Genomic DNA, 13,007 nt, shown 5'->3' with positions numbered 1-13,007 from the left:
TACCTGCCTAACCTCACCTCAACTGGGTCCCCACATCTATAGATGGGTCAAAAAAGTCTCTAAGTCTATTCTAATTCTACTATTGTAGAATCATCTCCATTAGTATAAGGGATGTCTTTATTAACCCAGATAATAGATGCAAATAAAAAGGATTATGCCACCTCAAAAGAAGATTTTCGCTAATATTAGTCCGTATAAGACACAAACAAGGTATGGTCAACTAACCTTCAACAAAGCAGGAAAGAATATCCAATGGAAAGAAAACAGTCTCTTCAATAAATGGTGTTGGGAAAACTAGACGGCAACATGCAGAAGAATGAAAGTGGACCACTGTCTTACACCATACACAAAAATAAATTCAAAATGGATGAAAGACCTAAATGTGAGACAGGAAATCGTCAAAATACTGGAGAAGGACATAAGCAGCGACCTCTTTGACCTCAGGAGGAGCAATTTCTTACTAGATATGTCTCCCCTGAGACAAGGGAAACAAAAGCAAAAATGAACAATTGGGACTTCATCAAGATAAAAAGCTTGCACAATGAAGGAAACAACAAAAATGAAAGGCAGCCTATGGGATGGGAGAAGATATTTGCAAATGACATATTGGATAAAGGGTTAGTATCTAAAATCTATAAAGAACTTATCAAACTCAACACCCAAAAAACAAATAATCCAGGGGCACCTGGGTGGCTCAGTATTTTGAGTGTCCGACTCTTGATTTTGGCTCTGGTCATGATCTCAGGGTCATGTGCCTTGGGTTCCACACTCAGCATGGAATCCGCTTGAGATTCTGTCTTTCTCTGCCCCTCTCCCTGGCTCATGCTCTCTCTCTAAAATAAAAACAAAACAAAAAAGACCCAAATAATCCAGTTAAGAAATGGGCAGAAGACACATATTCTTTGGATATCTTTCCAAAGAAGATATCCAGATGGCTAACAGATACATGAAAACATGCTCAACATCACTCATCATCAGGGAAATACAAATCAAAATCATGATGAGCTACCACCTCACACCTGTCTGGTCTAACAACAAGAAATAACAGGTGTTGACCAGGATGTGGAGAAAGGGGAACCCTCTTGCACTGTTGATGGGAATGCAAACTGCTACAGCCACTTTGCAGAACAGTATGGAGGCTCCTTAAAAAGTTAAAAATACAACTACCCTATGATCCAGCAACTGCACTACTAGGTAGTTACCCAAAGGATGCAAAAATACAGATTTGAAGGGGTGCATGCACCCAGATGTTTATAGCACCATTATCAACAATAGCTAAACTATGGAGAGAACCCAAATGCCTACCAAATGACGAATGGATAAAGAAGATGTGGGGTATGTGTACATATTGGAATATGATTCAGCCATCAAAAAGAATGAAATTTTGCCATTTGCATTGAGGTGAATGGAGCTAAAGTTCATTATGCTAAACAAAATAAGTCAGTCAGAGAAAGACAATACCATATGATTTCACTCATGTGGAATTTAAGAAACAAAACAGATGAACATATGGGAGTGGAGAAAAAGAGAGGGAAACAAACCTTAAGAGACTTTTAAAGATAGAGAACAAACTGAGGGTTGAGGGAGGGAGGTGGGGGATGGGCTAGATGGACATGAAGGAGGGCATTTGTTATGATGAGCACTGAGTGTTATATGTAAGTGATTAATCACTAAATTCTACTCCTGAAAACAATATTGCACTGTATGTCAACTAACTAGAATTTAAATAAAAATTTGAAAAGAAAAAAAAAAGATACAAACAAGGTGCCCAATGGGAGGTTACAAAAATAATTTTAGATGATTGTTCAAATTGGATAGATATGAGTGGTCCTGACAGAGATCCCTCACCCAGGAATTTAGAGACGCCCCTTCCTGGGAGAGGCTTGGGGCTGGGAAAGGGCAGCCAAGACTTCCCAGAGCAAGCAATGTCAGCAGTGCAGAGAACTTCCAAATGTGCGGTGGACAGGTGGACAGATAAGCCCTTGGGGGAGAAAGAGACTAGGGTTTTAGGGGATTTTGGATCGTCCAGTGTGCCATTTTCAGAAACGGGTGGAGAATTTGTAGATGTCGCTTTTCCTTTATTGACCCTCTTTTAAAGGCTGTACCCAGACGTCTCTGCCCCGGAAAGTGTGGGGCAAGGTATACAGAGTATCAAGCCCAGAGAAAACACGTGCAAGTCGGTAAATCAAGACCAGAAGTGCGCCCCCAGCCTTGGGGGAAGGGTCTTCTTTAATGTGGGGGCAGTTCTGGGGAGTCCTGCCATCATTCTACACCCCCACCAAATCCTACAGGACGGTCTGGCTTTGGCGAGTGTCACTCTGCGTTTATTTCGTGCCTTATGGTTGGGGTGGGAAGAAAATGAAGTAAGAATCATTAACTTCTCCATCTCTGCTGCCCAAAAGCCGGAAGGCGGTGCCCAGTTAGGGAACAGTGGGGTTCCTCCGCCCTCATTCCCTCCCTTTCTCTGGCACAGCCGGGAGGCTGCGGCGCCAACGCTCACCAAAAGGGCGCTCGCGGGCCGGGGCCGCGCGCTCGCAGCTCCCAGGGGAATCCGCGTTGCCAGGTTAGGTTTAACGCCTCCGCCCGCGCGCAGATTGTCACGGGCCGAAGGCGCCACCTCTGGCGCTCAGGCGCGAGCTGCCCCTCCCGCTCGGCGAGTCTTCCCTCTCCACTCGGCCCTCCCTCCACACCTCTACAGCCACCCTTCGCCTCCAACCCGGCCACGCGCCTTCCCCTGCTGGCGCCAGGCGGAGCGCTGAGTTTGGGTCGCCAAGCCAGCCCCTGTCGCCGCCTCCGAATAACCGGCACCTGGCTCCTGGGCCGAAGCGGCAGGGGAGACAGGATGCAGTCGTGCGGGGGCGCCGCGGCGGGACGCCGAGCCTTCGACAGCATCTGCCCCAACAGGATGTTGGAGCTGCGGGGCCGGCCTTTCAGCAAGCCCGGGAAGCTGGAGAAGAAGGTGGGGCTGCGGGTCGGTGCCGGGCAGGGTCCGTACGCTCCGGGTCCCCGGGGCTGATCCATGCTCACCGTTTCTGTGTCCGGTAGTTCGCCCCTCCGCGGAAGTTCTTGCCTGGTTGCAGCGGCGGCAGCCCAGTGTCGGTCTACGAAGATCGGCGGGACGCGGAGCTCTCTGCGCTGCCAGGTGAGCCCAGTGGCTCCCGCGCGATCCCTCGGGTTCCCCAAACCGGGTGGGTGGGGCACGCGTGGCTGGGAAGCGCTTTTCTTCCCGGGGCCCGGATGTCCTGGCGGGGATGCCAGCGGCGAGACCTGGCCTGGAGGTTCAGGGTCCGCCGCGCGTGTCTCCGGTTCTACCCGCGCAGCGCTCACCACCATAGACCTGCAGGACCTCGCCGACTGCTCCTCGCTACTCGGGTCCGACGCGCCGCCTAGTGGTGACTTGGCTGCATTGCAGGTATCTCCCCTCACTCTGGAAGCCGAACAGCCCCGATTCCGACTCAGGAGTCAAGGGTTCGTTTTCCGCAAAGGCTCATCTCAAGTGGGGAGCGCAGGCACGTTTGGCTAGTGGGGGCAGACGTAGTGCTGGAATCTCAGCCCCAAGGACCGGAACTTCTTCCTGTCTCGTAGTCCGTGGCGACGGCCGTATTCTCAGAGCTGCTCTGACCAACCTGGAACAGAGGGGCTCACTTGGAGGACTACCCTCCTGGGAAGGGGTCTCCCGTTCTCCCCATCTTTTCCCTGGAGCTGTGACAAAGCAATGTGGAGATTGCGCACTGAGGAACCAGGCGAGTAGGTGGGAGCAAATTTAAGAGCTGGGTACCTGGTACCTGCCCTGTCAGTGCCCCCACATTCCCTTCTTGGCTATTCACTAACAGTTTTCATTCCCTGGGTATCTAAGGAGTGTGAAGATTGGAGGATAACTACTCGATCAAGACTGGAAAAGACGAAAAGAGTTTACATTTAGGGGAAGAGGGACCAAGTTCAAAGAACTCTGGAAGAAATCTGACAGAAAACGTTCCTCTTTGCAGAGATGGCCCTTCAGCAATTGGGCCCTTTATAAAAGGCATTTTCTCCCCCTGCAAAGGCTCGTGTCACTTACCCTCATGGGGCAAAGAGGTATTTTGACTTTTTTTTTTCCTCGAAAACCTATTTTCTTCCTCCCATCCGACTTCTACCACTTGCCAGGGGTAGATGATGGAGCCTCCCAGCACTGGTGTCTGGGAAGCCAGAAGTCTGGTTGGCTCATCAATGGGATAAGAAGTGCCCAGAAGGACAGGAGGTCTTAGCTGCATGCAACCTACAGGAAAAGTGTCGGTTCCAGCTTCCCAGCAGCAGGCCCTTGGCACATGGGGTCCGTGGGGAAATGCCCAGCACTGAACATTCCAAAAGATATGACCACCTCCCAGAACCGAGGTTAGTGGTGGAACACAGCTTTCCAGGCTTCCCCTAAGTGCCTTTGGAATTGGGTTAGAGCCCAGATGGACTCAGGGTAGGTGACCACTGAGAGCAGATTGTTAAGGCAAGTGGTGAGAGTGGGCATTGCCCTGTAGATGCCATTTTATTTTTTCTTTTTATATCTGGATGCTCAAATAAGGAAAGACAAAACTTGAGCATCTTTCAACTGACCCAGAGGCCCAATCACTCCCTTATTCTAACATGCCTATTTTGCAAGTAATGAAAACCAAGCAGGATCTTGTTGAATTTTTGCTTGAGTATTCACAACTTAAAATTTACATCATGTTGTGTATTAACCTCTTCCCCTGTCCCCCCCGCTGCCATTGTAGTTTGGGAAAATGCCAGATTTGTATTTAATTGGGAAGGTAGGATTCAAAGTTTCAAGCACAGAGCTCCTACCAGATGAACCAAGAGGTCCAGAACTTTTCCTGGAGAAGACAGAGCTGGTACAGAAAGAAAGAGACCACTTAGAGGAAGATCCCCTGGGAAGACTCTGGGCAATGCACATTCAGGTCAAATTTCCTAGCCTCCTTCCTGCTGGGTAAGGTGAACAGAGAGAGGAAGCTCTCTAGAAGTATTTGATGTCCAGAATGAGCCAGGGACCTGGGAAAGCATGCAAGGAAGCATTTCCTGGGCTCCAGTTCTCGGGTTGGCCTCAAGTCTCCTCGTGGTAAGATCTTTAGCTGAATCTCTACTTAAGAGGAGGACCTTTCCGCCCTTGGAAAATGAGTCTGGTTTCATTTGAGGCAGCTCCTTCAACCAGGACAGAATGTTTCAGGATTTGTCTGACCCCTTTCTAAGCTACTTTGCCCCATATAGCCTCAGTTCCCAACTGGTGCTTGAGGCCTCCTGGATTGAAGTTTTCCTCCTTGAGGAAAGCTGATACTTGTACTTTCTTTGAGATGAGGGCCAGACTAGGTTCCTCTTCTCAGCAATATTTGAATAGTAAACAAAAGCTTTGGGGAGATGAGTATGATTAACCCAAAGGAATCAATCAATCGATAATAGTGGAATCAATAGAATAGATATTTCTTATGGGCATATTAGATACCTTCCCTCACACCATGTGCCTTGAGAATCTTCTTTCCTCTTCTCCAGTGCTGTGTTCATTGGAAGCCAGGCTCTCCTTAAAAAAGATGAAAGCAAAAAAAAAAAAAAAAAAAAAAAGATGAAAGCTAGAGGCAGTGAGGCATAGAGGAAAAAAGACTGAACTAGTCACCATCATTCTCTCTGGTTACATTTCGGAGTTGGATGACTTGGGGCAATTCAATTTCTCTGAGCTCGAGATTCTTTATCAAAGGGGTTGGAGTCACTTCCTGGGCCCTGCCTGCTTCCTACATTGGCATGGAAATTAACATAGGGACTCTGTGTAAAAGAGTTTGTCAACTCTAAATGTCTACGAATTAAGGGAATAAGAATGTCCAGGGGCTGCCAGCCGCGCGCAGGCACCTTGCAGGAACCAGGTGTCAGGATGTTGGGGTGCATCACAGTGTAAAGGAAAAGTAAACTTCTTACTGAGAAACAAAAGAGCAATAGAGTCCACACTTGGGTGCTGAACAGAAACGGTTTCCATACCATTCCTGCCCCTTCTTCATAGCCTACCTTTCCCTCCCTTATGGGGAGAAGGTGGTTTAGCTGTGACCGAACCTTGGCGGGATATATAGCCTCAAGTTATTTCTTTGGAGACACTCCACGCTGTAGGGTCTTGGGAGGAAAGACGGAGCGTACGCACACCCACTCTCTTAGGGCACTAGCTCTGTGGCGGGTCGGAGGTAAGTTGAACTGAGGTGCAGAGAGAGCTGGAAGAACTCAACGGGCCAACACGGAGACAGCTGGTTGTCTGGTGGCGGGCCAATGAGGCGGCTCAGGGGCAGCGGGCTGCAGGAGGTGGGGACGGGGGCAAGACGATGCGCGCGGAAGGACCCATGCCTCAAACAGCCTGCACAGTTTCGGCGCCCTTCGGAACCCTCTGGAGCCGGGTCCCTGCTTCGAGTCACCCGCTCCCCACCGTGACAGTGCAAGCCTGCTGGATTCCAAGCCTGGAATGGGGCTTTGATTTGCAGGTATGAGGCTTGGCTGCGAACATACGAGAGGGCGTGCAGACCCGCTGCCAAGTCCGGGAGGACGACACTCGGTCTGCAACGAGTTTCAGACCTGCTGGAATTGACATTAACTAGTTTACACCTCCGTTTTTTTTTCCAGAACCAGTCCCTGCAAACTGCTGCGGACTTTGATCTGCAGGATTTCAGAGACACAGTGGATGATCTCATTGCAGGCAAGTGCAGTCTCCTTGCAGTTAAATAAAGGAGGCAGAGGTGTTCCCCCACTCCGAAAATCAAACTAGTTCAGATTTCGGTTTCGTGGCGGCGAAGGCGGTAAACCCAGCACCTGTCGACGTCGTCAGTAACTCCTCAATGGGTCAGGCCCTTGCGTATTTATGAGACTCCACCCTTTCTCACTGAGAAGATGAATCGCTGCATCTCTAGAGCTTTCTCAGCTTGTCAGTTTGAGCTCGGGGAGAGGGAGCCCTACGCTGTGATGTGGTCAGGGAGAGGCTGGGTGACAAGAGTGTACAGAACAGCGGACCGGTGTGACTTCGGACAGGTTTGTCTTGGCCACGGTGGCGATTCTATTCAGATCAGCTCAACAGGCATATATTGAGTGCCTGCTGTGTATGAGGAAGATATTAGAAAGGGCCTGGGAATCGTAGGGATTGCAGAGTGAGGGGTACTTTACTTAACAAGATCTTCCCACAAATCCTACATCCGGAGTGGCGTCTTGTCCCTGTAGCTAGCTGGGCACGCGTCTGAGGCTGCAAACCTAGCTCCCACTCTTCCTCAGACTCATCCTCTTTGATGTCGCCTCCTCTGACCGGCGGAGACTTTCCCTTCACTCCTGGCAACGTATTGCCATTTGGGCCCTGTCTCTCTCCGCCGCTGGACCCAAGGGCACTGCAGTCACCGCCGCTGCCCCCTCCAGACGTGCCCCGGCCGGAGCAGTACTGGAAGGAAGTGGCCGACCAGAACCAGAGGGCATTGGGGGACGCGCTCGTTGAGAATAACCAAGTAGGGACACTGGGCTGGCTTCCAGGAATCCTGGGGTGGGGACTGGGTATGGAGCTCCGGGTGGAAGTGGGGGTGGCAGGAGCTGGCAGGTGTCCCTCCGTGAGGCAAAACCAGTGGATGGGCGGGGCGAGGGCTTCACAGAACTGCGATTGCTCCAGGGCCTCTCCTGTTGCCAACCGCAGTAAGTGGGAATAATCCTGCCAGACACCAGTATTTAGTGCAGCATTCCTATATGCCTGATATTGTGCTTATCCATTTACTTTCTCTTCTCATTTAATACTTACAATCACTGAACAAGATAGTAGTCCCATTTCTCAGATGAGGAACCTGAGGTATAGGAAGATTGAACTTCTGAGGCAGAACCTGGATCTGCTTGTTGCCCAAGTTCGTCCTCTTCACCACCACAGTACACGGAGGATCAAGATACATTTTGTCCAAGTGCTTTGTAAAACAAACAAAAGTCAAATAAACAAAAGCGATTATTATTCTCACCAGTGTAAATGCCCTTCGGCCCCCAGTTCCAGATTAGATGTTAGACCCCTGGTATAATTCATGCAGAGTATACAGATGAGACCGACCACAGTGGCCTACCTTTTAATGTTTGGGTCTCCTCTTGCAGCTGCACGTGACGCTGACCCAGAAGCAGGAGGAGATCGCCTCGCTCAAAGAGCGGAACGTGCAACTGAAGGAACTTGCCAGCCGGACCCGGCACCTGGCCTCGGTGCTGGATGTAAGTGGGGCGCGGGAGTGTGGGTCATTGCAGGACGTCGGAAATGTTCCTGTGCACCCCTCCCCCAGTCCCCAGAATTGGGACCCAGAGAGAGTTGGGAGACAGGTGGAGGCTGCTGGGAGCTTGCTGAGCCACTGGCAGCTTGCATCGGAGTCCGCGGAGTTCGAAAGGGACCCAGGTCTTCTTTGCGCACCCCGCACCAAGAGAGTCCGGCTTGCCCCAGCTTGGCGCCCCTCCATCTTTTGTAGAAGCTGATGATCACGCAGTCCCGGGATTGCGGGTCGACAGCCGAACCCTTCCTGCTCAAGGCGACAGCCAAAAGGAGCCTGGAGGAGTTGTTCAGTGCTGCGGGGCAGGATTGCGCGGAAGTGGACGCCATCCTGAGGGAGATTTCCGAGCGCTGCGATGAAGCGCTGCAGAGCCGCGACCCCAAGCGGCTCCGGCTACAGCCGGAGCCCGCGAGTAGGGATGACATGCCAGGGAACCTCCACGGCACCTTCCGCGGGCTGCGCACAGAGTGCAGCCGGAGCGCGCTAAACCTGAGCCGCAGTGAGCTAGAAGAGGGTGGCTCCTTCAGCACCCCCATCCGCAGCCATAGCACCATCCGCACCCTCGCTTTCCCCCAGGGCAATGCCTTCACCATTCGGACCGCCAACGGGGGATACAAATTCCGCTGGGTCCCCAGTTGAGCTGGGATGATGTTCCCCCAAACACTGCCCTGTATCCGGACTGAAGCGCCTGGAGGCTAATTGGGAGGCTAATTGGGAACTGTTTCGCGAAACTGGCTTCAGAAGGACTCCCTCTGCTGGGCGAATGCCACCCTGAAACTTTTTTTTTCAGACACCAAAACGTCTCGATAATGATGTCCTGCACAGTCCTGGTATAAAATACTGTATATTCCCTTCCCTTCCACAGTGTGTGCTGTATGTGTGCGTGTAAACACACATATAAATCTCAATTTTAAAAGTATTTATTTTAGTAGCTTTGAATTATGTACTTCTAGAGTGGAAAGGACTTAGAAATCACTTAGCTATTTTATATTTGTATAATGCCCTAGTTTTATAAGAAGGGAAAGGAGCCTGTAAGAGATTAAGTAATTTTCTATAATAAGAAGCATTATTGGGAACTTCCAGGTTTTCTCACTAGTCGTTTAAAGATTGTAGGTCCAATGCATAGGGGCACTTGTACCCCAATGTTTATAGCAGCACTTTCAACAATAGCCAAATTATGGAAAGAGCTTAAATATCCATCAACTGAGGAATGGATAAAGATGTGGTTTATACATACAATGGAATTCTACTTGGCAATGAGAAAGAATGAAATCTGGCCATTTGTAGCAATGTGGATGGAACTGGAGAGTTTTATGCTAAGTGAAATAAGTCAGGCAGAGAAAGACAGATACCATATGTTTTCACTCATATGTGGATCCAGAGAAACTTAACAGAAGACCATGGGGGAGGGGAAGAGGAAAAAAAAGTTACAGAGAGGGAAGGAGGCAAACCGTAAGAGCTTCTTAAAAACTGAGAACAAACTGAAGGTTGATGCGGGGGGCGGGGGGGGGGGGGGGAGAGGGGAAAGTGGGTGATGGGCATTGAGGAGGGCACCTGTTGGGATAAGCACAGGGTGTTGTATGGAAACCAATTTGACAATAAATTATATATTAAAAAATTAATAAAGATTGTAGGTCCAGAAGCCAGGCTTCTGGGTGATTGTTTAATTACATCACTCAACTTCCCCTGGTCCTAGAAGGACCCTTAATTTTCTTACTATTGAAAACTTTTATCCTGGCTGGAAGAATAAAAAATTAGGAGAGACAGCTAAAACACTTGCCTTAGGGCGATAAAGTAGAGGCAATGAGCTACCTACAAAATAGGTGCTAAACACATTTGTTTGTAATGATCATTCATATAATTTTGTAAGATTTATGGTTTATTTTATATTAATTATAATTTTATATGTCTGAACCGAATAATCACACAAAAAGCAAACCTTGTTGATAAAAACATAAGTGATTTTAAGAAAACGGCATATTTCATGTGAAAAAGTATATATATTTGTGTGTGTATGTATATATATAATATGTATATATATGTATGTATATATATATGTATATATATAATATGTATATTTGTGTGTGTGCGCACATGCACACATACGCGCCAGAAACCAGTTGGGAAATCTTGGTAAAAACAAAACTATCTATTTGAATTCCATAGATAAAACTGAGGTGCACATTCATGTCTTACATTTCTAAGGTTGATCTTCTAAGAAAAACTTACATGTTACATAGTGCCTTCACTTTGACTTTTTTTCTATTTCCTTTTGTGTGGGGTTCCTTTTTCCACTGGGTTGTGAAGTTATGTGAGTAGCGTATGTCAAGTAGTGATTTGTCCCAACCTTTGCCGTTCTCAACCTGAGAGCTACTCCTTGCATTTGTGGGTTCAGCTTGGGGGAGTTTCCAGCCGTGTTCCACCACATCGCCCATTCTGTCATCTAAGTGGTGATATCAGGTAGCAGGGGAGCTGGGCAGGGTGGCAGGACCTGCTCCTCCAGTTTGTCCTAGGCACTGTTATCTGTATTTAAATAGCCATTTAGAAACAAAGCAAAAAAAAAAAAAAAAAAAAAAAGTGATAGAATATACCACATTTCCTCATATTTTGTCTAACAAATGGACTCTTAAAAAGTACACTGGACAGTTCAGAATTCCTTTCATCAGCTTCTATATAAAGTTACTGCAGTTGAGCTTCAGAAAAAACAAAAACAACGAAAACCTTAGCTTGCCCTGAGGAGCGATCAGCAGAAAGTCACTGACATATAAAGAGCACACAACCCCTCTCCTGTTTTCCCAGTACAAAGAGGAGGGAGAGCTTGGCTTAGTGCTGAGAGTCGAGGGGTTGGTGCCTGCGTCAAACAACACTTCTTCAGTAATTTCAAACCTGTAGGAGTAACCAACAGTTTCTTACACTGAAGTCAGTATCCTGTACTCCTGCAGGATAAACTCCCCTAAGAACACATTTACAAGAGTCAGAGACCTTATGGTACCATTGATTTTATTATTCTATAGCTTAAAAGTTTTCCTTTTTGCTCTTCTTCTTCTTCTTCTTCTTCTTCTTCTTTGGAGTTGTTTTTTGAGAAAATGATAAACTTTAAAAACTGCCGTAGCTTTAATGTTTCTTACTACTTGTGTGCAATCAAATCTCAGCTGCCTATTGTAAGTCTTCAATTTCACTTAATTCCAAGGGAAATAATGTGTCCCTCAACTTTTAAAATATGACACAGACAATGTGGCTTCTGTTGACAAATGAATGTGCTACTTGGTTTGACATAAAGTATGGACGTCAAACATGTGCTCTTCATCATGGAGGGGCCATGCATACGTGCTGCAAAATCAAAGCCAGTCCATTACAAACATGGATGCCTCCTGCTCGTGATTTGGTGTGAATAGAAGGACATTTGTAAAGCTGTGACCCAAATTAAGGCATCTTCTCCTTGTGAATATTAATAACACTTGAAGAAATATAGTAATCCAAAAAACTTACTGTTGACTGGCTTTCATCATTCACTGTATTTGGGGTCAGCAGACAGAAGGGAGGGAGATGTTTTCCAAAGGTCACTAGGTTGAAATAGGTGTCATCCTCCCCATGAACCTCTGTCAATTTAGTGTCACTGGAGATTAGAGTACACAGCATACAACAAAGAATAAGTGAGAAATTTTTTTTGAACAAACCAAAAATTAATCTTTCCCAAAACATAGAAAATTAGCAAACCATCTACTATTTGAAAGTAATACATAGGTTACCTGGGTGGCTCAGTCAGTTAAGCATCCCTGAGGTCATGATCTCACAGGTTATAAGTTCAAGCCCTGTGTCGGGCTCTGTGCTGATAGCTCAGAGCCTGGAGCTTGCTTCAGATTCTGTGTCTCCTTCTCTCTCTGCCCCTCCCCCACTTGTTCTGTCTCTGTTTCTCAAAAATAAATAAATAAAAACATTGACAAAAAAAGCAGAAAGTAATACACATATAGAGTTATTTCTACACATGAAGGTTTATGGCATGCCTGGGTGGCTCAGTGGGTTAAGCGTCCAACTTTTTTTTTTTTAATGTTTATTTATTTATTCTGACAGAGAGAGAGAGAGAGAGCATGAGCAGGAGAGGGGCAGATAGAGAAGGAGAGACAAGGAAACAGAGAATCCCAAGCAGGCTGACAGTGTGGAACCCTACATAGGGCTTGAATCCACAAACCAAACCCGCAAACTGTGAGATCATGACTTGAGCAGAAATCAAAAGTCTGCCACTTAACTGACTGAGTTATCCAGGCAACCCTAGGATCTGACTCTTGGTTTTGGCTTAGGTCAAGATCACACAGTTAGGGAGTTCAAGCCCTTCTTTGGGCTCTGTGCTGACAGAAGGAAGCCTGTCAGAAAGAGGACTCTCTCTCCTTTTCTCTCTCTCTCTGCCCCTGCCCCACTTTTTCTCTCTCAAAATAAATAAATAAACATTAAAACATATTAAAGTTTAATCTTTTTATTTTTTAATTTTTTAAAATGTTTATTATTTAGTTTTGAGAGAGAGAGAGAGCACAAGGAGGGGAGGGACAGAGAGAGAGGGAGACAGAATCTGAAACAGGCTCCAGGCTCTGAGCTGTCAGCACAGAGCCCATTGTGGGGCTTGAACTGTGAGATCATGACCTGAGCTGAAATGGGACACTTAACTGACTGAGCCACCCAGGTGCCGCAAAAGTTTAATCTTAATGTCTCCATCTTCCCTACAAATCTTTAGATTTTATAAAAATATTTATGAGT

At 47.3% G+C, this 13,007-nt stretch overlaps 1 protein-coding gene across 1 annotated transcript; it reads left to right on the top strand.

Annotated features, from left to right (window-relative positions):
* Positions 1 to 2,617: 2,617 nt before the first annotated feature.
* On the top strand, positions 2,618 to 9,432 carry MCIDAS (multiciliate differentiation and DNA synthesis associated cell cycle protein). The gene is made up of 7 exons (XM_042938885.1): positions 2,618 to 2,959; positions 3,046 to 3,142; positions 3,321 to 3,412; positions 6,616 to 6,688; positions 7,255 to 7,478; positions 8,098 to 8,208; positions 8,457 to 9,432. Exons 1-7 carry the CDS (start codon positions 2,843 to 2,845, stop codon positions 8,895 to 8,897), a joined length of 1,155 nt encoding a protein of 384 aa, XP_042794819.1. The 5' UTR covers positions 2,618 to 2,842; the 3' UTR covers positions 8,898 to 9,432.
* The last annotated feature ends 3,575 nt before the right edge of the window (positions 9,433 to 13,007 follow it).

Source organism: Panthera leo, chromosome A1 (genome assembly GCF_018350215.1).
Source record: "Panthera leo isolate Ple1 chromosome A1, P.leo_Ple1_pat1.1, whole genome shotgun sequence".
NCBI lineage: Eukaryota > Metazoa > Chordata > Mammalia > Carnivora > Felidae > Panthera > Panthera leo.
This window is presented reverse-complemented; position numbering and strand designations above follow the sequence as displayed.